The 27,189-nt window shown below is 49.4% G+C and overlaps 2 protein-coding genes across 4 annotated transcripts; one reads left to right on the plus strand and one right to left on the minus strand.

Annotated features, from left to right (window-relative positions):
- Positions 1 to 299: 299 nt before the first annotated feature.
- On the minus strand, positions 300 to 26,998 carry XRCC1 (X-ray repair cross complementing 1). Of its 2 annotated transcripts, XM_087826738.1 has the most exons (18): positions 26,836 to 26,986; positions 26,357 to 26,449; positions 19,427 to 19,537; positions 16,104 to 16,262; positions 15,125 to 15,199; positions 14,921 to 15,026; positions 14,616 to 14,725; positions 14,429 to 14,540; positions 14,016 to 14,274; positions 13,590 to 13,706; positions 11,535 to 11,628; positions 11,237 to 11,369; positions 10,983 to 11,037; positions 10,749 to 10,888; positions 10,549 to 10,639; positions 10,074 to 10,149; positions 9,871 to 9,985; positions 300 to 321 (listed from the first exon to the last, which is right to left on the minus strand). In XM_087826738.1, exons 1-17 carry the CDS (start codon positions 26,884 to 26,886, stop codon positions 9,872 to 9,874), a joined length of 1,896 nt encoding a protein of 631 aa, XP_087682864.1. In that variant the 5' UTR covers positions 26,887 to 26,986; the 3' UTR covers positions 300 to 321; position 9,871. The 2 variants fall into 2 exon arrangements, with proteins under 2 accessions (XP_087682864.1, XP_016075001.2); XM_016219515.2 differs by lacking the exon at positions 300 to 321 and having other exon boundaries at positions 9,816 to 9,985; positions 26,836 to 26,998.
- On the plus strand, positions 3,292 to 7,008 carry ZNF575 (zinc finger protein 575). Of its 2 annotated transcripts, none has more exons than XM_016219518.2 (3): positions 3,292 to 3,395; positions 3,904 to 4,011; positions 4,508 to 7,008. In XM_016219518.2, the coding sequence occupies exons 2-3, from the start codon at positions 3,933 to 3,935 to the stop codon at positions 5,167 to 5,169; spliced, it is 741 nt and encodes a 246-aa protein (XP_016075004.1). In that variant the 5' UTR covers positions 3,292 to 3,395; positions 3,904 to 3,932; the 3' UTR covers positions 5,170 to 7,008. The 2 variants fall into 2 exon arrangements, with proteins under 2 accessions (XP_016075004.1, XP_016075005.1); XM_016219519.2 differs by having other exon boundaries at positions 3,312 to 3,364.
- Positions 26,999 to 27,189: the final 191 nt, after the last annotated feature.

Genomic DNA, 27,189 nt, shown 5'->3' on the forward strand with positions numbered 1-27,189 from the left:
TCTGGGAGAGCACCTGGCACAGAACAAGCTCTCAGAGGGAGCTGGCTATCATTATTTCATCACCATCCTCCTTGCTCATCTTGCCACCTCCTCCCAGCTCACCACCAGGCCCTGTTTTCAATCAGGCTCCTTTTCCAGCATCACGCCCCCTGCCCCAGTGAAAAGGCAGCAGAAATGCAAATTACCTGGATTCCAGGGCCAGGTGGCAAGGGTTCAAATCCCGGCCTTGTGTGACCTTGGATAAGTGACCTCCCCCACCTGTGCTTCATTTTCCTCTTCTGTACAATGAGGATAATAGTAGCACCGCCTCTTAAAAAGCTGCTGTAGGATTAAACAAATGAATGCATATAAATCACACAGAACAGTTTCTGGTATATAAAAAGTGCTAACTAAATGCTAATAATTTATAACTAATATGTAACAGCTGCCTCACTGGATTCTGGCTCCCACTCTGCCTCCCTACAATCTATTTTCCATGCAGCAACCAGAGTGCACCTTTTAAAATGTCAATGAAAATGCAAAGGAAGAGTCACACCACACAAATGCAGTCTGTGGATCTTGTTTAGATCCCTGATTCAAACGAAGCAAGTGTAATAAAAAGATATTTATGGGTTACGATGTCTGGCATATAGCTTCAAAATCATCTGGAGGAGTGGGTGGGGGGAAATAAAATAACACTGCCATGACTGGATAATTGTTGACGCTGGTCAGTTCTGTTATTAATGCAGAGAACAGTTCTTTTAGTCTCTTGAATTCTCTGAATGTTTGAAATAAAGTATTACATTGTGCTTGAAAAAGAAAAAAAGACACAGTTGACCCTTGAACAATGTGGATTTGAATTTAGGGGTCCACTTACACTTGGGGTTTTTTCAATTGACCAGCTCAGTTCAAACTCACATGGGACCAAGGGGGGAATTTGAACACTATGGGCTATGTGATAACAGAAACAACTCTGAAATGTGAAAGGTGTGATAACAATATTATGGTTACATTTAAAAGAGAATTCTTATTTTTTTAGAGACACAGACTGAAGTGTTTCTGGGTGAAACGTCTGGAATTTGCTTCAAAGTAATTCATTGGGCTCAAGGTGGGGTGTTGAGGGGATGATGAAACCAGTCTGGCCCTGTTGAACCTGCGTGATGGGTGTGTGGGGTTAATTACACTCTTCCCCTCTCCCTCCTTTTGTGTATGTTTGAAATTTTCCATAACCTAAAAATAGGGTTAAAGCAAAAAAGTATACAAAAAATCTAAACTAGCTTATGTCACTTTCTGTGTTTAGAAGCCTCCCTTGGTTTCCCATTCAGCTTAGGCCTCTTACCAACTCTTTGACTTCAAGTTTTTCATTTTCCCCATCATTCTACCCTCTTATTATAGAGGGATTCTGGCTGTTAATTCTTTCAGGCATTCATTTGACACAGATTTATTGAACACCTGATATGTGCTAAGCCCTGTTCTGGATGCTGGGGACAGAAAAATGGACAAGATAGACACGTTGTCCATCTTAACAGAGCATACATTCTAGGACAGGTAAACAATGTTATGTGCATACAAGGGGGACAAGACAACAGAGCAATGAAGAGAGGGGGCTTCATGAGACAGGGTGGACAGGGGAGTCCTTCTGCAGTGGTAATATTTGAGCTGATATTTGAGGGGGGAATCAGCAAGCAAATTGATGGAGGGAGGGCCTTGGGGGGGGACAGAGGACACAGCTAGTGCAAAGGCCCTGAGGTAGAACTGACCATAGCACATACAAGAACTCGGTCAGTGAGTCTGGAGCATGGCATGATGGGACGAGAGAGACCCCATGGACACAGCATGCTCCTTCCCACCTTGAGGTTTATTCGCTTGGTGTTCCTGGAACAACCTTGGCCCTGTCATGGTCTACTTCAGTGCACAATAAGAACAAAAATATTGGCAACATTTACTGGACACCGTAGGCACTGTTCTAAACACTTTCCATTGATTATTGAATTTAATCCTGACAACCCTGGATTGTAAAATGAGAAAACTGAGGCCCAGAAAAATGAAGTGCCTTGCCCAAGGTCACACAGCTATAAAGTGGCAGAGCCAAGATTCCAAGCCAGTTACCCAGGCAATCGGGCTCCAGAGCCCAAATAACCCCCAGGGGTAACTCCCACAACTCCCAGGGCTCGCCAGACCTTGTGGCTGAAAAACCACCCATGCAGGAAATTTCTATTGTCATTCCTGTGCTGGTCACTCCTGTGTGCGCCGTCACTGCTCGCGGAAGGATGCAAAGCGTTGCCACCGCGGGAATGGCACCAGAAGCTCCAGCCCCTCAGGGGACACCCGCCCCGGCACCACGCTACCCCCACCCTCGTTCTCCCGCCCCTGCCCTAGCCATTGGAGTGGGAGAGGCAGGGAATCTTGAATCACCCAATGGCAAAGAGTGCCCGGGCGCTATGCAAATAAAGTGCCTTTTATTGGGCGTCAGCTCCGCCCCGCCCTCTCTCCAGGGATTAGCCACACCTCTTACAAACGCCATGAGGATGGAATGGGCGGCGGGCTCTGGAAGCTCAGGCTCCTAGCGGAATGCTCCAAAAGAAGGGGGCAACGGAAACGGGAAGGTGCCCGTGCTGGGCGCTGTCTCCGTGAGGTCTAAGCGCAGCTTCTCCGTGTTAGCATAGTCTTGACTCCAGTCGGCCACCGTAGGCCCCGCAAACCTCTGTGCACTTTCCTAACGCCCTTGGGCTGGTAGCTCTGCGCTTGCTCATCAACTTGACTGTCTTACGCACCCACCCCCTCCTTCCATTCTGTCTCCCCCACGGTAGCCTCCGCCAGCCGCGAGTGCGCTTGCGTACTGACGCCCCCACGGGCACGGCGTGGGAGGAGGGGATGGAAATGAGGCTGGACCCAGCCGCTTGCGAGCGCTCCCTGGCCTCCCCTACAGTCGCAGGGTGTGCGGCGGACGGTGCAACTCCGCCGCGTCCGAGAACTGCGCGCCTGCGGCCGCGGCAGCCGCGGGAAGGGCCCGGAGCCCCGCCCCCGGGGAGGTGCGGTCCGCAGGTGAGGGTGCTGGGGTCCGGACCCAGACGCTTGGGTCTTGGGGAAATGGATTAGGGGTAGGACCCTAGGATCTCCCGGAGTGGGATCGTTTGGGATGCTGATGCGTAGGTTCCAGAGGGACTGCATTGGTGCCTGAGTCTTGGGAGGGCGCACTGGTGTCCAAATGCCACGATCCCGAGGTCCGGACGCCTGAGATCCCGACGGAGGTTCACTAGGACTCTGGCTTACCACACACGCCACATTCTTTCTGTGTCTTCCTCTAGGTCTCCCCTCTACCCTCCACGACCCCACCTCCACGCCGGATGAAATTTAGCAACAAGGAAGAAATTTAGCGGTTCAGGTGGGTCAATGGACTGACACTAAGCCAAAAGGTAAACCTACCTCTTCGACGTGAAATTCCGCCTGAGTTCTTAGGCCCCTCCCCTGGGAAAGTTGCAAAAGACCCGCCCACTGAGTTATTAGGCCCCTCCCTGAGTTTGAGCTGCAGAGCTGTGGACTTGGGGTCCTAGTTGTGTAGCTCTGCCCATTTGTCGTAAGTACCCTGCCTGGGAGGTTCTGATGGGGAGGTTCCGCCCAATCTGGACATAGGCCCCGCCTGCCCCGCGTCCAGGAACGCTGAGTTCAATCGGTAGAGGCCCAGCTACTCCGCTCCACCGCTGGAAGGCTCTAACCCTGTAAGTGGCAAAGGGAATGGCTCTGCATTAGATTTGCATAGCCCCGCCCATTGTGCTCTTATGCTTCCAGCAACTCCCACCCCTGCTTTAGGATCCCAGACTTAAATAAGACCACGCTCCTAAACAGACTGACCCCTGATTTTAGGCCCTCACCCCTACCTCCATTAGCCTGATAATCACCAGCGACACCCCTCCCTCTCCCTAGGCCATCCTTTAGGTTTCTGGGCCAGCAAGATGCTGGAGCGAGATGCGGAGTCCGGGTCTGAGGCCACAGATCCTAGTCTTGAAGACAAGGAACCAGTGACCAAAGAAGGTGAGAGAGGCCATGCCTGTGGGTGGGAGGCACTCTCCAGGAATTGGGGTTAGGAGAATCCCATTTTGAGAATCATATTTCACATCTCAGGGTGAAAGTTTGAGGGCCCAGGGTGATGACAATTTGGATGCCCCAAAATGTGACATTCTGGGGAATACTCCTGGTTGGCTTTGGGGGACCCTTAGTGACCATTTCTAGGGCTCAGGAAATTACAGGAGGGACAGGGAGGATGACATGCAGGATTTCAGGGTAATCACTTGGTTAGATACTAAAAGCAGACAACTTAGTAGCTTTGGGAAAGCCTTAGCTTGGGGGATCCAGGTAGATAATGCTTTGGAACCCCTTAGGATGTGGGTGGCATGGGTTGGAGAGCAGGAACTTGCCACTTAAGGAATCTCAGTATGACCCTTGAGGTGCCCACATATACTCAAATATCAAAGTGGAGGGGGGGAGCCTGGCCTACTGCCACGAGCCCACCAGCCCTCCTGTCCCCTAGCTCCTCACCAGGGTTCGTCCAAGAAGTCCTACCAGTCGGCTCCAGGGCCTGCTGCATCCACAGGGGCACCATCTCGACCCCGCCGGCGACCCCCACCCCAACGCCCACACCGATGCCCTGACTGTGACAAGGCTTTCTCTTACCCGTCCAAGCTGGCCACGCACCGATTGGCACACGGTGGTGCCCGCCCCCATCCATGCCCTGACTGCCCCAAAGCCTTCTCCTACCCTTCCAAGCTGGCAGCCCACCGCCTCACACACAGTGGCGCCCGCCCGCACCCGTGCCCCCACTGCCCAAAGGCCTTTGGCCACCGTTCCAAGCTGGCAGCCCACCTCTGGACCCACGCACCTGCCCGCCCCTACCCATGCCCAGACTGTTCCAAGTCCTTCTGCTACCCCTCCAAACTGGCTGCCCACCGACACACGCATCATGCCACGGATGCCCGCCCCTATCCTTGCCCACACTGCCCCAAGGCTTTTTCATTCCCTTCCAAATTGGCTGCCCATCGACTATGTCACGACCCCCCCACTGCACCGGGCAGCCAGGCCACAGCCCGGCATCACTGCTCCAGCTGCGGCCAGGCCTTTGGCCAGAGACGCCTCCTGCTCCTTCACCAACGCAGCCGCCACCACCAGGCTGAGAGTCAGGGGGAGCGGGAGTGAGCCCTCTCCTTGGCTCACTGGCCCCCTCTGCCACCAGCTCCAGTAAATAGAGGTGGCATTTCTAAACAAGGCTCTATGGATTTGCCTCTTCTAGCTGGCAGGGAGGTTGGCCCCCATACTAGGTTCTAACTTAAAAGATGGAGGAACTCTTTGCTCACCCATTTTGGGGAAGGGAATGTGCCACACCAGGGACCTGGAGCTGTGGTGTGAAAGGATTGGCTCTGATTTTTCCCTGACTACTCACTTGGCAAATGTAAAAAGTCTGCTAGCATCGTGGGTTGGTGAGAAGTGTGGGGAAACAGGCTCTCTCCATATTGTTGTAAGTTAAATTGGTGCCTCCAGTTTGGCCATTTGACTGTATCTATAAAATACTTAAATGCACTTTTGTTCGTGTCAACTATTCCACTTCTAGGAATTTATCCTAAAAATAAACTCAACACGTGAGCAAGGCATAAGGACAAGGATGTTCAGTGCAGCGTGATGGTTGTGCCAAAAGATGGGAAACAACCAAAGTGTTCATCAATTGGAGACCAGCTAATTAATTACAATACAGCCATAGAATAGAAGATGTAACTGTAGGGGGGAAAAGTCAGCTCTATATGTACCAATGTGGAAAGATTCCCAAGATATTATAAATGAGAAAAGCAAGAACAAGAGGTATACTATTGATAGGATAAGAAATTTTAAAGCCCTAGCTTTGGAGCCAACCCTGACCCACTACATATTAGCCAAGGGGCCTTGGACAAAATTTCGTCACTTCTCTAGACTCAGATGCCTTATCTGTAAAGTGGGAGTGTTATAAGGCCCTTGTAAGGGTGCAAGCAGCAGCATCTTGGGCAGAGTCAGTTCCCTTCTTGGAGCTAGTCTCTCCCACTATAAAATCAAATGATCAAGCTAACATTGATTGGACTGCTCTTCATTCTACACACTAAGCACCTACTGTGTGCTAGGACCCTCACAGGGTACTAGGAACACAGCAGTAAACAAGACAGACCTGGTCTAGTGAGAGAAGTGGGCACTAATCAAGTAGTGGCAATAAAAGTAAAGGAGCTAAGTCCACTTTGAATAACAAGTAAGGGAGCCTTGGTCCTGACATGTGACAACCCCCACCTGTAGATCAGGGGTGGGCAAACTTTTTCTGTAAAGGGCCAGATAGTATATATTTTTAGGTTTTGCAGGCCATACAGTGTCTGCCACAACTACCCAACTTTGTTGTTGTAGCACAAAAGCAGCCACACACATTATGATACATGAATGAATTTGTGGCTGGGTTTCAATAAAACTTTATTTACAAAAACAGCGAGTGGGCTGGATTTTGCCTATGGACTGCAGTTTGCCAACCCCTGCTATAGATGAGTAGGGAAAGGACAGACTAATCTGTGGGTGAGCTGAGGTGAAAAAAAATGAAATGAGAGGGACCCTGTGGTAGGCAGAATAATGGTCCCCCCAAATTGTCCTCATCCTAATCCCCAGCACCTGTATATTAGCTTACACCTGGCGCAATGGACTTTGCAGATATGATTAAGGATTTTGAGATGGGAATATTATCCTGATTATTCCAGTGGGCCCAATGTAATCACAAGGGTTCTTATATGGGAAAGAGGGAAACAGAAGAGTCAGAGAAGGAGATGTGACAATGGAAGCAGAGATTGGAGTGATGTGGGATCACGAGTCAAGGAACTTGGCAGCCTCTAGAGGCTAAAAAAGTCAAGAAAATGATTCTCCCTTTGAGCCTCTAGAAGGAACCTAGGCCTGCCGCCACCATTTTGGCCTAGAGACTGATTTTGGACTGCTGACCTCCAGAACTACAAGAAAATAAATGTGTATTGTTTAAAGTCATTAAGCTTGTGGTAATTTGTTACAGCAGCAATAGAGAACTAATACAGATCCCTACCTCACACCATATACAAAGAAGTTTCTAGAGAGTTAAGATCTAAACTTGAAGCACAAAACTCAAACATTTAGATGGAAAAAGGAGAATATCTTAGTAATCTCAGAGGTAGAGAAAGTATCTTTAAAACACAAAAAAGCAAATTATAGAGGAAGAGACTGGTAAGTTTGACCATAAACAAATCAAGTTAGAAATATGTTACAGCATGATAAGCGTGTATACCTAGCATATACTGTTATATATAGAGAGGTTAGGAAAGGCCTGGAGTAGGTAATGTTTGAGCTGAGACTGAAAGGTATGGAGGATGGACTGAGAGATGGTCTATGGAGTCTCCAGCATAAGGGGTAGAATCAAGCAGTTAAGTGGAAATGAGCAGGCTGCTGGATTGCAGATTACTCAGCAAGCTCTGAGAAAGTAAGGATTCAGGTCACTCCTCCAAACCTGACAGCATGACTTGTATCCATGAATACATACAGAGCTGTCTGGGAAGTTACTTCGAAGGAACCGTACCACCATCAAAGTCTCAAGGGCACAAACTCATTTGATCTGGTACAACCTCACTTTATACAGATGGGGAAATTGAGGCCACAAGATGGAACTGTACTGCAACCAAACAATGGCGGGAGGCAGTGCTGAGCCAGGGTGGATCCTGGGTCTCTTGACACCCTGAGACCCTCTGCTCCTTGCACATGTCCTGCCTGAGGGCTTTTATACTTGCTTTTCCTCTGCCTGGACTGGTTTCCCAAAACACTCCCATCTCCCAAGTCCCTACAAAGGGGGAAGTCCTCTGAGATGCCCTCTCCTATGACTCTAAATACCTCCACCTTCCCCTATCATTCATCACTGTGCAACACTGCTCTGCTTTCTCTGCTCTCACAGATTTATCACCGCCCAATGCTGCAACACACACTCGCTGTCTCTCCCCCAACAGGATGTCAGCCTCAGGAGTGAGGGCTTGTGTCTGTTTTTTCACCCTGTAGCACCAGTGTCTCACGGTGGGTGTAGTACGCAGAACAATGGCCTCCCAAAGACGTCCACATCCTAATCCCTGGAATATAAGGATATGGAATGTGGCAAAGGAGATTTACGGCAACAGAAGCAATTAAGGTTGCTAATTGGCTGACCTTAAAACAGAGATTATCCCAGATTATCCATGTGGGCTCCATGTAATCACAGGAGTCTTTAAATGTGGAAGAATAAGACAGAAGAGGCTGTGTCAGAGTGATGACGCATGAGAAAGACTCGGCTGGCCTTTGCTGCCTTTGACTATGGAAGAGGAATGGAATGTGAGCAACTGCTAAAAGCTAGAAAAGCCAAGAAAGCAGATTCTCCTCTGGGGCCTCCAGAAGGAACGCAGGCCAGCCCACACCGTGAATTTTTTAGCCCAGTGAGACCCATTTCAGACTTCAGACCTAGAAGAGTATAAATTTCTGTTGTTTTAGGACACTAAGTTTGTAGTAATTTGTTACAGCAACGATAGGAATATAGTGAGGGATCAATACATGTGTGAATGAACGAAAAACGAATGAGTGGATGCAAAATCTAATACCACCTCAGACAAAATAAACAAATGTGACTACATCAAACTAAAAAAGTTTTTCACAGCAAAGGAAACTATCAACAAAATGAAAAGACAATCCACTGAATGGGAGAACATATTCACCAACAAAGGAAAGGACCAAGATTGGTGGCCCTTGCTTAGCTGATGGAGCAAAAGCTGGGAAAGGGCTTAGAATGTCCAAGAAAAGATCCAAAGGGCAGATCTCAAACTCAGATGACCCAGCCCTTTGTGCTGCTCAAAGCGTTTACTGACCTCCCCACCCCAAGGAAAAGTCCAAGGTTCTCTGCCTGGTGCTGACAGTCCTGTCCTTTGGCTTCCTACAGTGACGGAAATATTCTCTGCGCTGTCCAGTGCAGTGGTCACTGAGCATTGAAATGGGGCCAGTATGACTAAGGAAGCAAATTTTTCCTTTCCTTTCACTGTAATTTAAATATCCACCCATGTCTGTTGGCTACCACACTGGACAGTACAGCTGCAAGGACTGTACCTACCTTTCCAGCCAGATCTGCTCCTAAAGCCTCTTCACCAAGGGTGGCAATGCTTTCAACTCTACCGAGACACCAGGCTGGTTCCTTCTTCTGGGCCTTTGCCTACACCACAGCCCCTGCCTAGAATGCCACCCTATCTTCTGCCCTGATTCTCTAACATTCAGCTCCCACCTTAAATGTGGTGGAGCCTTGAAGGGGTTCAGGATTTGGGTGGGTTGATTAAAATGCCCCTTCCATTCTACCTCCCAAATGAGGTGATGTAAAACCATGCTGTGACAGTTACAGAGCTACTTCTGAAAACCCTGTAGAAAGGGAGATCTCCCAGGCAGGGGAGCTGAGACTTCAAGAGAGAGGCATGCCTCATGAGCATCCATACCTCCAGCCCAGGACCCACAGAGAGACAACCGAGACCTAGGAACAAGCTCAGAGAGTCAGAATCAGCTAAGTGTCAGATTCCCAATTCCCTGGCATCTGCCACCACAGGGCTGAGGGGCCAGGGAGAAGTGACAAAGAGTTCCTTCCCTACCAGAGCCCTCATACAGAGCCCCTCATTCTCTCCAGGACCCCAGATAGGAGTCTCAGGCAGCCCAGCGACCTGGCCCTCAGAGGGGAAGCAAAAACCAAAGATAAGACAGACAGCTGGGAGCCTCTTGGAGGTTCTGGGAGACTCCTGAGTGAGAGAGGCAGCGGCTGCAAACCAAGTCAGCTTTATTAAACTTATGTGTGTGTGTGCATGCGTGTGTGTGTGCACAAGCACATACTTCAGGCCTGGGGCACCACTCCATAGAGCTGGTGAGGAAGTAACTTCTGCTTCTCATTACAACTGTAGATCCATCGTGGGCGGACAAACACCAGGGAGGGGTTGTCCATCAGGGCCTACAGGGGGGCAGGGGACAAGTGTGAGAGAGTATAGTAGGGATTCAGGGGCAGGCTGGGTCTCCCTTTCCATGCCCTCTGGACTCACCTCCTCAAAGCTGGGGTCCCACTCCTGTGCCGTGATCACAAACTGGACCCGGTCACTCATATAGTCCTCGAGCTCCCTGGTGGGAGAAGAAAAGAGGCCGAGAATTGTCCCCTCTGCTAACATCCCAGTCCCCAACCATTCTCAAAGGCCATCCTCTCCTATCCCCTATGTCCCCTAGAGGCTGCCTGTGGATCCTCCATTGTCCCATGTGCGAGTCTCACCACAGCCACAATACCAACAGCTCCCACTGTCACTAATCCTTTCAGAGGGTGGTGGGGAGCCTCACTTTAAGACAAGAAAGCCAAGGGAAAGCTATGCAACAGGGCTAGCACTGAACTTCATGGCCTGTGCCAATCCTGCAGGGTATGGTACGCACCTTCCCCCTCTCCCCACTGCCTTCCTTCCCACAACCTGCCACGCCCCCTCCCCTGGGCCAAGCACTCCACCCCACCCAAGTCCCACCCCAGAGACTGACCCATTGAAGGCTGTGACATAGCGGCTGAGCTTCCTCCGCTCATCCCCAGGGAACTCCCCGTACAGGAAGAAGTGTTTACCCTGGAAGAAGTCTGGGGAGATGGTGGAAGAGCCAAGGTGAGGCCCTGGAGTGCCAAGGCACCAGCCAGGAGCAGTCACAGCTGAGAATTGAGGGACAGTTCCCACTAAGGGGTTTCCTACCTGGAAGTTCGGGAATTGGCAGGTTGGGAGACTCTGGGGGACTCTCATTGTCTGTGTTCTCATCTGTGGATCCTGCATATGGGTCCTCGCCATTCTCCCCCTGGCCAGGGGGCTGCCTTTGTTCCTTCTGTTCAGCCACCCTGGGGGAAGCCAAGAGGGGTGGGGGAAGAGCATGTAAACCAGATCCCCTCTACCCAAGGCCGGGCCCACCCATCTCCGAAGCCCCAGTGTTACCGTCTCAGCTCATCATCAGTATCCCCAGAATCCTCTGCTCCATTGTCCTGTCCTTCTGCGAGTCAAGTTTAGGCAACACGAGGTGACCGCCCTGTCTTCTGGGAAGACTGGTAACCCGCTGCCCAGTCTCACGCAGGCATCCCAAACCCCAACCTCAATAGAACTCCAGATCCAGTTATTCGGGGACCCTCAGCCTCCTCCTCCCTCAGACCCAGGAGTCCAGGCCCCCATCCCCTTCTCCCTAAGGCTCTGACCTGACCACTCCCCCTCGGTGTGGGTATCTTCCTGGGACCCTTGTAAGGCTGGTTTGGTCTCTTCTGGGGTTGGGGGTCTCTGGGGTGAGCTGGATCCTGCAGCCTGAGAGGGCTTAGTTTTGGTCTGGGGGCGCTGAGGAGGGAGTGTGGGTCAGTGAGCAGGAAAAGGGCAGGGTGGGTGGGAGTGTGTGTGGAGAGGTATGCCCACAGGAGGCAGGAGTAGAGACTCTGGGGACCACAACAGACCCATGTCCTCTTCCCACCACACACCCCCACACCCAGGGAGGGGACAGCAGACCTTTTGGGGAAGCCTAGGGGCTTCATCCCCGCTGCCGCCACTGTGAGGGTCGCCCTCGTCCTCACTGCTGGAGTCTGGCCCTGCCATGAGGTACCTGGGGGAGGAACTGGGCCTCAGACAAACAGCATGTCGTGTCCTCTGGGGCCTGTAGGGTGCTCGGGAGCAGCAGCCACTGGCATTTACTAATTATCTAGGGTCACAACCATGGCCACTCTCCCAGCCTGCCCCTCTTCCCAGTTCTGGAAGGCCCCACTGACCCCCAGTCACCCACACGGGAGACCTGAGTACTCCTTGGCTGCCCTGCCCTCTTGGGGAAGAAATGCCCAATTTCAGAAAGCAAAAAAAGTCAGAAATACTTTTCCCCTCTAAGAATCAAATTCGGTTTCTTATTGGGAGAATGCCTACCAATTAAGGGAAAATCTCCAAAAGCAAAAACAGTTTTTAAGACCTTGGCACTATATTCAATGGTCCTTAAACTACCGATATTCCAGGAAAAGAATTCTCCTAGTTCTAGTAATAACTACAGCTAACACTTATATGGGATTTCCTATGTGCCAGGCAGGCACTATTCTAAACACTTGACAAACATGGAGTCATGGAATCCTGAGATAGGTGGTATTTTAGCCCTATTTTACAGATACGGAAACGAAGGCACACAGAGATTAACTAATTTGCCCCAATCCCAGGGCAAATTATGCAGAAGCAAATGAACGTGTTAGCTTTACTTTCCTGGTACAAATATGGAGACCCTTCTGCACATAATTTGAATTTTTCAAAGCTGGTGGAACACTGTTCAGGTAAATCACACTCACTGGAAAGCAGTGGTTCATGGGAAATTCAGAGAATTTAAAGTGTCGAAGTTGATTAAAGAATCAATCAATGGCAGGTTTACTAAGCCTTTTCTTTAGAGTGCTTGGACCAACTAAAAGATTTTAAAAACTCAATTTGTGATTATTGTGGGGAGAGCCATTCCCCTGGAATTTTCCATCATCAACTTTTTAAAATATAAGGTGCTTTCTGGATTTCTCTCTTTTTTTTGGTCAAAACCCAGTTGCAAATCCAACAGTGTTTTGTTGCCTTTTCTTCTATACACGTGTTCACCTCTCCCAGGCAGACAATGATCCAAATCCAGTTCCTCTGTCCCTAAATAGACGCAACTGATCCCATTTCTTTCCCAAAGGTCCCAGCCTCCTCCAGGGTTCCCACCTGCAGCTTCACCTGGACATTCCAGCCCTCAGACCAGAGCCTGCCCCTGCCCCTGCCCCTGCCCCTGCTCCTGCCCCTGCCCCTGCCAAGCCTTCCACAGCTCCCTGCTGCTCAGAGGACAGACCCTTGGAGCCAGGTGGGTTTCAGAATTTCGGAATTTTCAGATTTCAGAGGGGCAAATGCCAGGTACACAGACTGTTATATATCATCCCCCGGAAGTGAGGATGAAGCACCCGTTAATCAAACTCATGAGTATTTCTGTAATAAAAACCACGACACTCTTAACAAAATAAAGGTCAGAACAGCCACGCATCAGCTCAGGATGATGCCTGGGTTTCGGGCTTGATCCCCATTGAGGGGCATGCAGGAGGCAGCTGATCAGTGACTCTCTCTCCTCATTGATGTTTCTATCTCTCTCTCCCTCTCCCTTCCTCTCTCTGAAATCAATTAAAAAAAAAAAAAAAAAAAGATTTAAATAAATAAATAAATAAATAATCTACACAGGCCCCAATACTCCATTCTCTCTCCGTTCTCTGCCCCTAAGCCTTTGCACAGGCTGTTTCTCCAGCCAGCAATGTCTTATTTTTTCCTACTAAACAGACTTCACAGAGCCCTCTGTGAGCCCCCAGGCAAGTCCTCTTTCCCGCCTCCAGGACTCCCAGCCCATGTCCTTCCTTCTTTCAGAAGTCAGCTGACTCTGGGCTGGGCCCACCTGTGTTCTCCACTAGCAGGCTTCAGTCTGATTTCTCTTCAGAGCCCTAGCATTGCCCAGCGCAGGGATGAGGGGCAGGGTCAGTATGTGTATACGTGTGTACATGTGTGTACCACAGGTGTGCAGTGAGGCCTCACCTCCGGGAAGGCAGCCGCTGACGCATGCGGTGGCAGTCCAGCACCCACTCTTTACGTACAATGCGACCTCCGAGGCCTAGGACCTGGCTGTACTTGGGGGTGTTGGCAAAGGCACAGCTGTGGGGAGCAGAACAGAGGGTGTCAGTCAGGTGTGATGTGAGGGGCAAAGGGGAACAGGGAGATAAGGAGGACAGAGAGAGAGAAGGAAAGATGAGTAAGAGAAAAAAAGAGACAGATATGGGAGAAACAGGGAGACAGAGGGAAAGATGTACAAATCAGAGAGCAAACCAAGCAGAGGGTACATACAGAGAGCTGAAGACACAGACAGAGACAGAGACAGAGACACAGGCAGACAGGCAGAGAGAGAGAGAAAGCAAGATGGAAGAGACAGACGAGGAGGTGGGAAGGAGGAGGTCACAGGCCTACATGAGGTGGGTGCTGTCTGGAGTCCAGTCTGGCCGATACTTGGCCCCCAGCTCTAGGGCCTTATCCCGGAGCTCAGAGCGGAAGGGGTTCTGGAAGCCACTCAGCACCACCACCACACCCTTAAGGATCTTTCCCAGTTCCTGCGGGCCAGCTCGGGGTCCCCTGTGCTCGGTGCCTTCTCCTCGGGGCTTCCCTGGCACTGCCCCCCGTGCTGGGGCAGGGACTGAGGTGGTGGCTGGAGTACTGGTGGGTGCTGGCACTGCAGAAGCCAAAGAGCAGGTTCAGTTGGCATTATTGGGACTAAACCCCTGGCCCCTCCTCCCTCAGATCCGGAGTCCCAGCCCCCAGTCCTCTCTACTCCTAGGACATAGGAGCATAGGCCCCAATGGGAACAAGGAATCCAATATGCTCACATTTGGGTCTCTTGCGGACAGGTGGTGAGGACTGGGCTGACGGTTTGCTGGGGGTCTTCCTTTCTTCTTGATTCAAATCCAACTTCCTCTTCCCTTTGGGGGACTCCTGAGGCTGAGAGGGGTGGGATGAAATGAGGCCTCTAGCTTCTCTTCTCCTTCCCTACCCATCAGGGTCTGATGATCTCACCTTAGAGGTGCTGCCTACTGCCCTGGAGGTTGGAGAGGCTGAAGAGGTGGCACTAGAGGCCTGCAGTGTGGCAGCTGCATAGCTGGGTCCTGCTGGGTCACTGGCTGTGGCTATAGAGGGAGAAAGTGGAACCAGAATGAGAAGGCTGGGCCCTCAGGCCCTTCACCTCCTATCCACGTGACATAGAGGGGTATTCCCAAAACCCAGCAGTGATCCAGGAGGCCAAGTCCCCAGCCTCCTCCTCCCTCAGACCCAGGAGTCTAGGTCCCAACCCTGTACTCAGGACTCGGGTTTTCCACACTTACCAGTAGATGTCTTATTGATCCGACTGAAGAAGAGGGCCCCTGGTCTCAGGGAGCTGGCACCCTCATCCTCCTCCTTCACACGGAACTGGCCAAGCTTGGTCACCTTCTAAGGTCCCACAAGGTCAGTGCAATGGGTGTGGACTGTTGGCAGGTTGGGGAGAAAAGGTAGGGAGAAGGCTCTGGGAGATGGCGGGTAAAGCTTACCTGGGGTGAGGCCTCTGCTTCATCTTTGTCTGGAGGACTGTGAAACCGTATAAAACTCAAGCCATAGAGGGAGTCCTGGGAAAGGATGGGTGGGAGTCAGGGAGTCTGGCCAAGGACTGAAGCCTGGCCCCAAACCCCTTTAACTTAAGGAAACCCCTCTTTGGCTCTTTCCTCATCTAGGGACTCTGGTAGGATAATGTCAATAATAACATCCAACTGTTATGGAGCCCTAACTCTGAGTCAGCACATCTCTGAGCCCTTTACATGCATTAGCCCCTTTAGTCTCATAAGCAATGGGCAAAGACTGCTGGGTGTCCAAGCAAATCCACTCCCATGAACCTGAATTACTGCCTATGGAATGGGAGGGAGTACTGTGTGTCACTTCTGAAACACAGAAATGCTCCAGGCTCTTTCCCCCTCTGCCAGCTGGATGCAGAGTCATAGGATGGAAGGAACCTAGGTTCCTGGATGACCAGTTGAACATCCCCAGGACAGTTCCATGGGTAAGGATACCTCTACTATGTGGTATCATTACCACTTGGGTCTTGTTACCACAGCTTAGCATCCTAACTCACAGCAAACCTATAAGGATCAGGAAACTGAGGTCAGAAAAGTTAAGTCATTTGCCCAAGGTCACACAGCTAAGAAGTAATGTAGCCAATCTTAAACCCAGCATCTGACTCCATTCTCTTGATGTTAACTCCTAGACCCACTCTTCTAGACTACCCCTCTAACAAGTAGCTGTCCCCCTCCTCCAATTCCCCTCTGAGGTCCTGTAGTTCACCTGTCAGAGACATCCTCTAGGAAACAAAGCCTCACATGAGGAGTACTCAAGCCCATTTTAGGGAAAGCCTCCTCAAAGTCCCATGCGGATACTAGCTGTCTAGTCCCCCCAGCCTTCTGTGACTCAATATTGGCCCCTTAGCTCTCTCCTTGACCAATGCTAAGGACCCTCACCCCCAGTGCCCACCTTATGTACCTTGCTATAGGGCTGGCTGCAAACAATTTTGACTCGGTCCCAGCGCTTCTCAGCTGCTCCCCGGACCAACTTGTCAGGCCCAAAAATGCGAACACGGTTGGGGTTGGAGCCACTGCGGCTCTCAGAAGGGGACATGAAAGACGAGGTGACCAGAAGGACCTGGGAGATGGTACAACAAATGAGAACCAGGGCTGGCTGCTTTAAATGACAAGACCTAGGGGCTGGGAAGAGGGCAGGGGGCCCGAGAAGAAGCTAGGTAGTTGCCAGATCCAGCTGTGCCTCTACCTGCCTCAAGGTCTCTAGACTCTTCCCGTTTCTGGGTCTCTGGTCAGTCCTTGCCTGACACAGGTCCCAGAGGAAGCCTTCTACGTCCACATCTGAATGATCCTTCTCTAAATTCTTGCACAGAGCCTTCCATATCTGGCCATATGGCAGCCTACAGGGCTTAAGGAACAAACCCTCCCAGCAGAGAAGATTCACCATGACCGGCACAGAATTCAAACACATTTTGGAAACACATAGCTGGGTCAGTGGAAAGGTGAGCGGAATTATCAGAGTCCAGAAATGAGGAAGTTGTGCCAGTTACTAAGTGATTCTCCCAGCTCAAACTCATCCAGTTGGGCCTGGACATTTCTGCTTCTTCAGCTGCTCCTCACAGGGATCTGCCAACAGGGGGAGCTAGAGAGAGGCCACCAAACTGGAGGAGAGAGGCAGGATCTGCTCCTTGTTGCAGCTCCTGTGAGCATGACCCCAGGAACACACCTCTGCCTCTGCAGTAGCTCCTTCCCGGGCAGCAGGTGATTCCAGTTTGCAGCTTCCTAGCACTTTCAGAACTGGCCTCATCCAGCCCCTCTCAGGGACACCAGTGCCAGCCAATGACCGCCCCTCCTCAGGGTCTGAGTTTCAGCTCTATGGAACCCCCACTTCCAACTTCTAAACATCTACGTTTCAATCATTCCTACCTTTTCCTTTTGTTCCCCAGCCCCTAGGGTGGCAGCTGCTCCCTACACTTGCTTCTTCATTGTACCTCCGTCTTCTCGCCTCATCGGTCACTAATTCTCTTGGCTAAAATAACTGGTATGGTTTCAGTGTCTCGGCAGGACCCTGACTGATACAGTGCGTGGCACTGATGTAGTGTCTGCCCTGGTGCAGACCTTGGGTGGCACATAGAGATTGATTTTAAAGTGCCTTTCAGGGGGAGCAGGGGGGAACAGAAGACCACCTGGGCTCCAAGCAAGGAAAAATAGTATCTCAGAGGCCACCAACAAATCACGTAGAACTGGGCCCCTCCTCTGTGGGTAAATCATGGGGAAATGTGCCTTATGGAGACAGTGGAAAGCCTTAGCTCTGGAGGACAGCACAGAAAAGATGAACAACTCCTAACCATCAGTTTGTACTTTCAAGGATTAGGAGCAAAAACTCATGCTAGCCATCTGCATGGAATAACACAAGCTGAACATTTTATTTTTTAATTTTTTAAATATGTTTTTATTGATTTCAGAGAAAGGAAAAGAGAGGGAGAGAGAGATAAAAACATCAGTGATGAGAGAGAGTCATTGGTCACAAGCTGAACATTTTAAGTGGCCCCATGAAGACAGTATCACCTGACACCAGGGCAAATCTTCTTTGGAGGCATGTACTTCAAACCCAGTCCTCCAAGATTTCCCACAGATACATTCCCAAAGGACAGAAGTTAACAATTAAACAGTCACACACACCCATGAGGCACGAGGAAACAAGCTGCCATGACTTAAGATCAGCAGAAACCACAAACTGCAGACTCAGACCCACAAAGGCTGCATATATTGAAAACATCAAACACACAATATAAAAGTATTTTTAATAGTTTAAAGAAGTTAATGGACAGTATGATGAAGGAACAAATAATAAAAACTGACCGGGTGCCCTGGCCGGTGTTGCTCAATGGTTAGAGCATCAGCCTACGCACTAAAGGGTTGTGGGTTTGATTCCTGGTCAAGGGTACGTACCTGGGTTGCAGGTTCGTTCCCTGCCCCGATTAGGGCATGTGCAGGAGGCAACCAATCGATGTGTCTCTCTCATATTGATCTCTCCCTCTCTCCGTCTCTTTCTCCTCCTCCCTCCCTCCCTTCCACTCTCTCTAAAAAAAAATTTTAAAAAAATAAATGGAAAAAATACCCTCCGGTGAGGATTAACCAAAACACCCCCCCAAAAACAGTATGCTGAGTAAAAGAGCTACCCACAAAAAAGTACATACTGGGAGATTCCATTTATATGAAATTCTAGGACAGGCAAAACTAATCTATAGTGACTGAAAGAAAGTCAAAAGTTGCCTGAGCTGGGGGGGCCAGCATGGGGAGGGAGGAGTGACTGTTAAGGGACAAGAGAAAACTTTCAGTGATGCTGGCAGCACTCTATGTGTTGATTTGGGGGACAGCTGCACAGGTATATACATTTGTCAAAGACTCTTTGATAACTAACTACATTAAGATCTGTGTATTTTATTGTATGCAAAATATACCTCAATTAAAAACAATTTCTGCCCTGACCAGTGTGGCTCAGTTGGTTGGGCCTCCTCCAGTGCACCAGGAAGTTGCCAGTTTCATTCCCAGTCAGGGCACATGCCTGGACTGCAGCTCCATCCCTGGTAGGGGTCTCACAGGAGGGGCCTATCAATGTTGCGCAATGAAATCAGTTTCTCTCTACCTCTCCCTCCCCCCATCTAAAAATCAATAAACTATTCTTTAAGTACAAAAACAATTTCTCACTGCAAGAAAATGAAAACATATCTTGTAGAAAACTGGTTTGTTCACTTAAAACTGTAAACTCTCTTTGTCACGGTAGGTCTATTTTTACCCAAAAACATTTTGTTGATTAACTAGCTAACTATGATCTCATCAATCCAGCTCTAATAAATTCAACCAGGGAAAAAAGGATTGTGCCAACTTTTTAAAATATTCGTAATAGAGCAAAAGGCATTCCTTCTTGGAAACATTTGTTACAAATCAAGTGACTAACAGAGGCATCCCACACAATGCAAAATCTCAATTTGCAGGACCATCTGTGAGAGCCCCTAGGGCTGGATAAAAGGTTTTGCTCTCAAGCAGTGACTGAATTTTAGAACAAACATGTGCCTCATTGTTTATGCCATCACAGTGCAAACTGGGTCTCCCTGCTGTCCACAATTTATCACCTTCTCTTCTGTATACTGGGCTCCTCCAGAGGGCAGTAGTCAGTGTGAATCATGTCCACCCTGGTCTGGCACCCAGGAGGCCCCCAGGGAAGTGGTGATGGGGCATCTGGGGCAGGGATCAGCCTGGGGCCCAACACAAGGCCCTGCTTACCTCGTAGTCTTGCTCTCCAGCTCCTCCCGCAGAGCTGCCCACCAGCACCTCCACGAAGGCAGAGCCATCGTTCCCGATGTCCACGCTGTGTATCTGCTCCTCCTTCTCCAACTGCGAGAGGGAAAGCCCACTGTCAGTGCCTGCTCTGCCCCTGGGCTCACTTTGGAACCTCAGGAGTGGGATGACCCACATGTGAGCCACCATATCTCCTTGCAGTGTCAACTCTGTGACAAGTGGGTGGCCAGTACCGAGTGGTGCCACCTTGTTCCCTACATGCAGCACAGTCAGAGCTCAAAAAATATTCACTGAATGCATAAACCCCCATACCTGCTTCCCTGACTCCTCCAGACTCTGCCAGATAGGCTTATAACCTGCTGCCATGGAGCTCTCCTTGGCAGCACCAGCCACAGTTTCCACCCCCAATAACACAGAACTCTAAGGGAGTTCCCTGAGGATAGAGCCCTGGTCTGGTTTTCTCACCACTGCTTCCTGGGTTCAAATCCCAGCTCTGCCAAACACTAGCTCTATGGCCTCTAACCTCATGGAGCCTTGGTTTCCTTATCTGTAAAAATGGGGATGATAACCATAGCTGTGCTTGTAAATACTATGGTCCGGTATGTAATAGGCACTCTACCACTGTCAGTCCTTAGGAGGCATTATAGTCAATGCTCAATAATTATTTGTCGAAAGGAAAGAGCTACCAGTAAGAAGGCTTCCCCAAAGGACCTGCCATCCCCTTCTGACAGTTACAGGTGCAGAAAGCCATGTGGGGGTGGAAGGTAGTTGGGAACAGCTAAGGCAAGTCTCCTGCTTTCTAGTTTGGGGTTCCTGTATTTGGACCCTTGAATGACAAGTTATTCCAACCTTCAAAGGTAATAGTCCACCACCCTACACTGATGCTCCAATCTGCCCTGTTACCTCCCAGTCAGGAGGTCACTCAACATTGCCTGCACAGGGCTACACACAGGAGCATCCCTACATGGAAGGAAGGAGCCTGGACTGGGGGTGAGTCAAGCCTGGGTTCAAATCCAGCCCTGCCATTTCCAAATGTGCAACCCTGGGTGACATACAACTTCTCTGAGAGGCAGCTAACTCACGTGCGAAAGGGGAGGGTCCTCATAATAATCTTTCTTCTGAAGGGAGCTGAGATGACACAGATAATAAGCACAACAGCAGCTGCGGCAAACATCTAAGTGCCCACGATGTGCCAGGCATGTAATGCATGTATCCTCTCTTCTCACAACGGCTTTACAAGGCAGGGCTATTATTATCCTCATTTTACACATGAGTAAACGGAGGCAGGAAGTGGTTATGTAACTTCCCTAAGGTCAGACAGCTTGTGAGTGGCACAGCTGGGACCAGAGACCAGGTAGCCTGGCTAGAGTTTGCGTGGGCTCCATCGCCACCAGGTGGGTGAGCTGAAGAGAGAGGCGGTGATGAGGGAAGGGCCTTCCCAAGCCTGAGGCATGCTGACCTCCTGGCGACTCTGCTGCTCCCAGCTCAGAGCCCTGCATGGGTGTGGTGCTGCCCAGGCACACAAGTCCCAGCCTGACTTCTTGGCCTCCTGCCACATTTGATGTCTCTCCTCCAGCCATGCAGCCTTCCTTCTGTCCTGAGAACAGGCTGGCTCCTTTCCACCTCAGGGCCTTTCCACCTGTCATCCCTCTGCCTGGATTACTCCTTCCCCAAACCTTCCTGTGGCTGACTCCTTCCATCTTTCAGGTCTCTGCTCAGATGTCAGCTCTTCAGACCAACTAAAGTAGCCTCCCCCACCTCCTACTAGGTGCTTCTCTATCTGTTAACCCTCCTTTGTTTTTCTTCATAATCACCACTTGATATTATATAGTTATATTTTTTATTTGTATTTGTCTAGTACCTGTCTCCCCAACCAGACTTTTAAGCTCCACGAGGGCAGGGGCAATATGAGTCATTCCCTACTGTGTTCCCAATGCCAAGAACAATGTCTGACCCTTCCCAGCTCTGCTTACTTACTACTGTGTGATCCTGGAGCAAATGGTTTCATGTCACTCCTTTGGGCTTCAGCTTTCTAACCTATAAAATGGGGTTCCTAACAACTTTTACCTCATACAGTTGTGAATATTCAAATGAGGAATACACATAAAGCCCTTTGAATGTCTATACATGGAAACAACCCAAATGTCCACTGACTTATGGAGACACATTGTATGGTCTATCCAAATGATGGACTATTACTCAACTATAAAAAGGAATGAAGCACTCACACACACTACAACATGGAGAAACCTTAAAAAAATTACGCTATGTGAGAGAAAGCAGACACAAAAGGCCACAGATTGCATGATCCTATTTATATAAAATGTCCAGAATAGGTAAATTCATAGAGACATAAAGTGCATCAGTGGTTGTCAGGGGCAATCTGGGGAGAGGGAAAGAGGGAGTGACTGCTTAATGGTTATAGGATTTCCTTTAAGTGGTAACGAAAATACGCTGAATTAGTGGTGATGACTGCAGAACATTGTCAATCTACTAAAAACCACTGAATTGTACACTTTAAATGGTTAAAATGGTGAATTTTATGTTCTGTAAATTTTAGCTCAGAAAAAGAGTGTTCAGTGAGTGTCGGCTTTTAGAAGGGCTTCAGCACAAGATGACTCATCTGTGACAAGGTTTGGGCGTACTTTTCTCAGGAAGACACAATTCATGACAGTGAAACCATTTGAGTGGCATATGGAAGATTTGCAAAGTTCCTCACAGACATCTAGTAAAAGCTGTTCCACATCCATGAAAGGCAATGTTATGCACCATTTAAAAGAATAGGTTAAAAAAAAAAAAAGAATACGGCAGAACTTTATGCAATGGCAATGGATCCCCAAGATTGTTACTTGAAAAAATACTATTTAATTTTATCTATTTATTTTAATATATCTTTATTGATTTCAGAGAGAGGGAGAGGGAGAGAGAGTTGAAACATCAATGATGAGAGTTGTCATTGATCGGCTGCCTCCTGCATGCCCCCAACTGGGGATCAAGCCTGCAACCCAGGCATGTGCCCTGACAGGGAATCGAACCGCAATCTCCTGGATCCTAGGTTGATGCTCAACCACTGAGCCACGCCCAGCCGGGCAATACTATTTAATTTTAAAAAGGAGTGGAGGGGGTGGATATACAAGCTTATATGTGTACAGAGTAACCCAGGAGGGCCACACAACAAACTAATAGCCCTAGCCAATCTGGCTTAGTGGTTAGAGCGTAGACCCGTGGACTGAAGGGTCCTGGGTTCGATTCCAGCCAAGGGCACATACCTTGGTTGCAGGCTCAATCCCTGGCCCTGGTTGGTGCGCGAGCAGAACACAACCAATCGATGTGTTTCTCTCACATTGATGCTTCTCTCTCTCTCCGGAGCCCTTCCACTCTCTCTGAAAAGCAATGGAAAAAATAAATACCTTAAGGTAAGGATTAAAAAAAAGAAAAGAAACTGCTAACAGTGGTTACCCTCGCTGAGGGCAGTGACAAGAAAGAGCACAAGGGACCTGGGGGGTGGCACACCCTGTTACTTGATCTGAGTGTGAAACACACAGGTTATAGTTTGTGAGGATTTACAGAACTGTGTGCTTTGCTGTACATGTATTACACATCAAAAGAAGTTAAAACCCAGGGGGATGGAAGGGGTGGAAGGGGTCAATGGGGAGAAAAAGGGACATCGGTAATATTTTGAACAACAAAAAAGGCAAAACCCAATTTAAAACCAAGTGATTTGAAAACCACTGAGCCCTGACTGGATGGCTCAGTTGGTTGGAGTGTGGTTCTGTACCCCAAAAGCTTTCAAGTTCAATTCCCGGTCAGGGCACATACCTAGGTTTCAGGTTCGATCCCTGGTAAGGGTGCATCCGGAGGCAACCGATTGCTGTTTCTCTCTTCCTCCCTTCTTCTCTCTCTAAAAATGTCCCTCGGTAAGAATTAAAAAAAACGAAACGTGTGCCACCTTGCTGTTGGAACATTTCTTCTAAAGAACAGACCTCCAATGGGGCACTGGAGTTACACCTGGACTGCATCCCAGCCATCCCCTCTGGCCCAGGAGAAGTTAGCAAGGAGATGGAAGATCCACTCCCAGGAGCAGGTGATGGGTTGGCAACTCCTGTGGCCATGACAAACAAAAAAGGTGTATGGGGCTATCAAGAGCTGAGGACCAAACCCCATGTGGTAATATCCAGATGTTGCATAATATTGTTAAAAGGAAAAAATACAGGGCAGTAGAAAAAAACTCAGATTAGTTTACATGTCTTGATGTCCAGAAATTTCACACTCATCACTTGCTTGAAAAGAACAAAAATTAGCATTCAGTAAATATGGAGTCACCTTGCACACTGGCAACTGCTAAAAGCAATCAGATTTTCCAAAGGATCTCTGACAGGAGATAAGTTAAGCACTGCAATGCTGCTTACTCATACACTTGCCCCCCCTGCAGTTTATTCTCAACACAGAAACCAGGATTCTATGAGAACCTAAGTGAGATTCTGTTTCTTCTCTGCCTAGAGCCCTTCAGTAGCTCCCCTCTCACCCAGAGTAAAAGCTCTAGTCCTTACAATGGCTTTCAGGCCTTAAGTGTTATGGGGCCTTCCACCTCCACCCTATTAGCTCATCTCCAACTTCTTTCCCCCTGGCTAACTCTACTCCACCCACATAGGCCTCCCAGCTGTTAGTCTGAGAGGCCAGACATCAGCCCACCTAGGAGCCCGTGAGTCTTCCCCACATATCTGCATAGCTCACCACAAAGCTCACTCTGCTCAAATATCACCTCAGGGAGGCCTTCCCTGACTCCCTATTTAAATAAAAACCTTTTGCCACTGCCTGCCCCAGCTGAGGCATTCCTCATTCCTCTTGACTGTTTAGTTTTCTTCCACAGCACTTGTCAGCTGACTTGTTTTACTTCTGACTTTCCCCACTACATGAAAGCTCCACAGGGCTGACATATTTATGTCTTATGCTGTCCACTGCTACATGGCCCCAATATCTAAAACAGCTTGGCCTACAGAAAGTGCTTCAAAAATAATTATGCGATGAATGAACAAAAAAATCCATCCATTCCTGAATCTATAGGTCCTGTCTCTGTGCTAACAGCTTCCATACCTCTGTCTCCAGCTCCATGTCCAATCCCTAACTGCCCCTTGGATGCCACTCCTTGGATCTCCCAGAGTCATATCAAAACTGGATGTGCCATATCACCTTCTCAAGCTGCCCCTGTCTGGCTTCCCATTTCAGTGATAGGAGCACTATCTCCCTCAGTCTCTCAGATCAGAAAACCCTGTGCCTCATTCTGGCCTCTCTGGCTCCCTTACCTGCATGTCCTGTCTCTTCTGCTTTCAGTTTCTCTGCTCCCACTACAACTGAGGTATAGAATGGGATGTGATTCTCCTGGGGTCATGGGAGACTTTCCTGGGATCATAAGAGAGCCCAACAGAATCATCACTCAGTAATAAAAACATGAACCCCTCCCTTTACACACACACCTACATGTTGACAGAACACTTTTGCAGACATTATGTCACTGATTATTACAATAACCCTGGGCTTGAATCTCATTATGCCCAACGGACAGATGAGAAAACAGGTTCAGATAAATGAAACAATTTGCTTGAGGTCACAGAGTAAGAGGGAGAGCTGGGGACTTGAAAACAGGTCCCAAGACTAAACCGTCAGCAACCTGTATCTCCCTCAGTTTAAAACATTTGAACTAGACAAGCTAACCTCCCTGGCTCTCAGTTTCCTCAACTATAAAATGGGAATAATAGTAGACTCTGGGTCATGGGGTATTTATGAGGATTCAATGAGTTCATTCACATGAGGTGTTTCGAATGACGACTGGCAGTTGTAACACTGAGTAAATGTTAGCTGTCATTATTATTACTATGTTAGGGACTTACAAAATGTTTAAACTCCTAAAATCATTCAGAAAATCTTGTAGGTGTGTGTATTTTTCCTGGAAAGAAAATCCTCAGCTTTTCTCCTATTCTCAAAAAGACTTGTGACCCAAAACTTTTTCAGAAACACTGGGCCAGAAAGAGATCAAGAATACATTCAGTATCAAACACAATCAAAAAGCCTTGCCCCCAACATACCCCCCCCCCCCACCTCAGAAGTAAGGAGCATGGCCCAAATCAAAAGAACCAGCGTGTGCACACAAGGCAGTATGACAAAGCAGTGAAGAGCACCGACACGCAGTCGTGGGTTCAAATCTCAGCACTGTCTTTTATTACTGGTGATAACGGCCCCTACGTCACGCTGCCCTTGTGAAGAGCACGTTCATGCAGGTAAAACACCAAGATCGGCACCTGGCAAAGAGCAGATGCTTAAAACACACTTAGCTCTCTTCTCCCAGTTTCTTATCCCTGACAGGAGTAGCCTGTTTGGAATTCTATAACCATCTCAGGTCAAACCACCCTTTCCTGTTTGCCTCCCTCCAATTTCACAGGGCTGTGGTGCAGATTAGGTGAGAGCATGCTCAAAAAGAACCTGGCCAGCATTACAGAAATGGTAGTGTAGATGGGCCACTTCACTTCTCTCCAACCTATAGTTCAGTTTCCCAGTCTTTAAAATGGGGCTGGTTGGCTTAGATGATCTCCTGAGACACCTTCCAGCCCTGAGCAGCCCGGCTTCAGAAATCAGGATGCACAGCGATAATTTTCTCTTCTAGCTGAGGAAACAGGCCCAGAAAGTAGAAGCAACCTACCCAGCCACAAGCTAATTCCTATGGTCATCCCTGGCCTAGTCCTTGGGTCACCTTCCTCCTCTGCTAAGGGGCCCAGCAATCACGCTGCCCATTTTCCATGTAAGGAAGCTGAGGCCCAGGGGGAAATGCCTCAACCCACTGCCGCTTAACTCAAGAGCAGAGCCTGGGCCCTGGGTCTCCAGACTCCTCGTAGGAAGGAAGAAGGGGAAGAGCGGGATCACCTGGAGCACCACAGAGATGGTCTTCTCGCCTGTCTTGGCTGCCCGCCATTTTCGGTAAGTGTCCGCCTTGAGAAGGTTTTCTGCACAGTGGGTCTGAAATAAGAATGGGAAAGGGAAAGTTAAGTCTCCCAGCTCTCAGATTATTCCTTTGGATCCTCCCAAGCGCTCCGCGATCCCCTAGATTTCAGTGTCCCCGTTAATTCCCCCAAGAGTCCAACCCTACTACACTTTCTCCGGGAAGGTCACCTATGAGCTCCCCAAGGAAGCTCCCCTATTCCTCCTTTCTCTCCGGAACTTCCACAGAGGCCCGAAGTTCCCCCATCCCACATCTCTCTCAGAATTCCCTTATAACTTCCTAGAAATTTCCCCAAACCCTCCTTAGACTTCCACGAAGTTCCCTTTTACACTCCATAAGTTCTCGTGGCGGCCCCTCAGGAATTCCTCTACGTCATCCAACCTCCCTCATCCCGGTCCCTCACCGAGTCCTGGCTACTGCAGGACACCACATGGCGGAGGCGGATCTCCGGCATGTCAAAGTGGTGGGCTTCGCCCGACCCGAAGGATGAACGAGGGTCCGAGTTTGGGGGGCAGGAAGGGGGTGCGCCCTGCGCGCGCTTAACTGCGCAAGCGCGCGAGGCTCGGGCCTTTCAAACCGCGGCGCGCCGCGCACGCGTCGACCTCGCGCAAGCCCAGTGGCGCCTCTTGCAAGAGAGGCGCTGAGTTCCCTAGCAACGAGCTTTTCTTCTAGTCCCGCCTCTCTCTGGCCCTATCACTGTCTAGCCCCTCCTTCCGGTGACGTTCACAGCCGGCTTTCTGGGCGCCTAGCAACAGGA

The sequence above is a fragment of the Miniopterus natalensis genome, chromosome 18, assembly GCF_054644295.1.
Source record: "Miniopterus natalensis isolate mMinNat1 chromosome 18, mMinNat1.hap1, whole genome shotgun sequence".
Lineage (NCBI taxonomy): Eukaryota > Metazoa > Chordata > Mammalia > Chiroptera > Miniopteridae > Miniopterus > Miniopterus natalensis.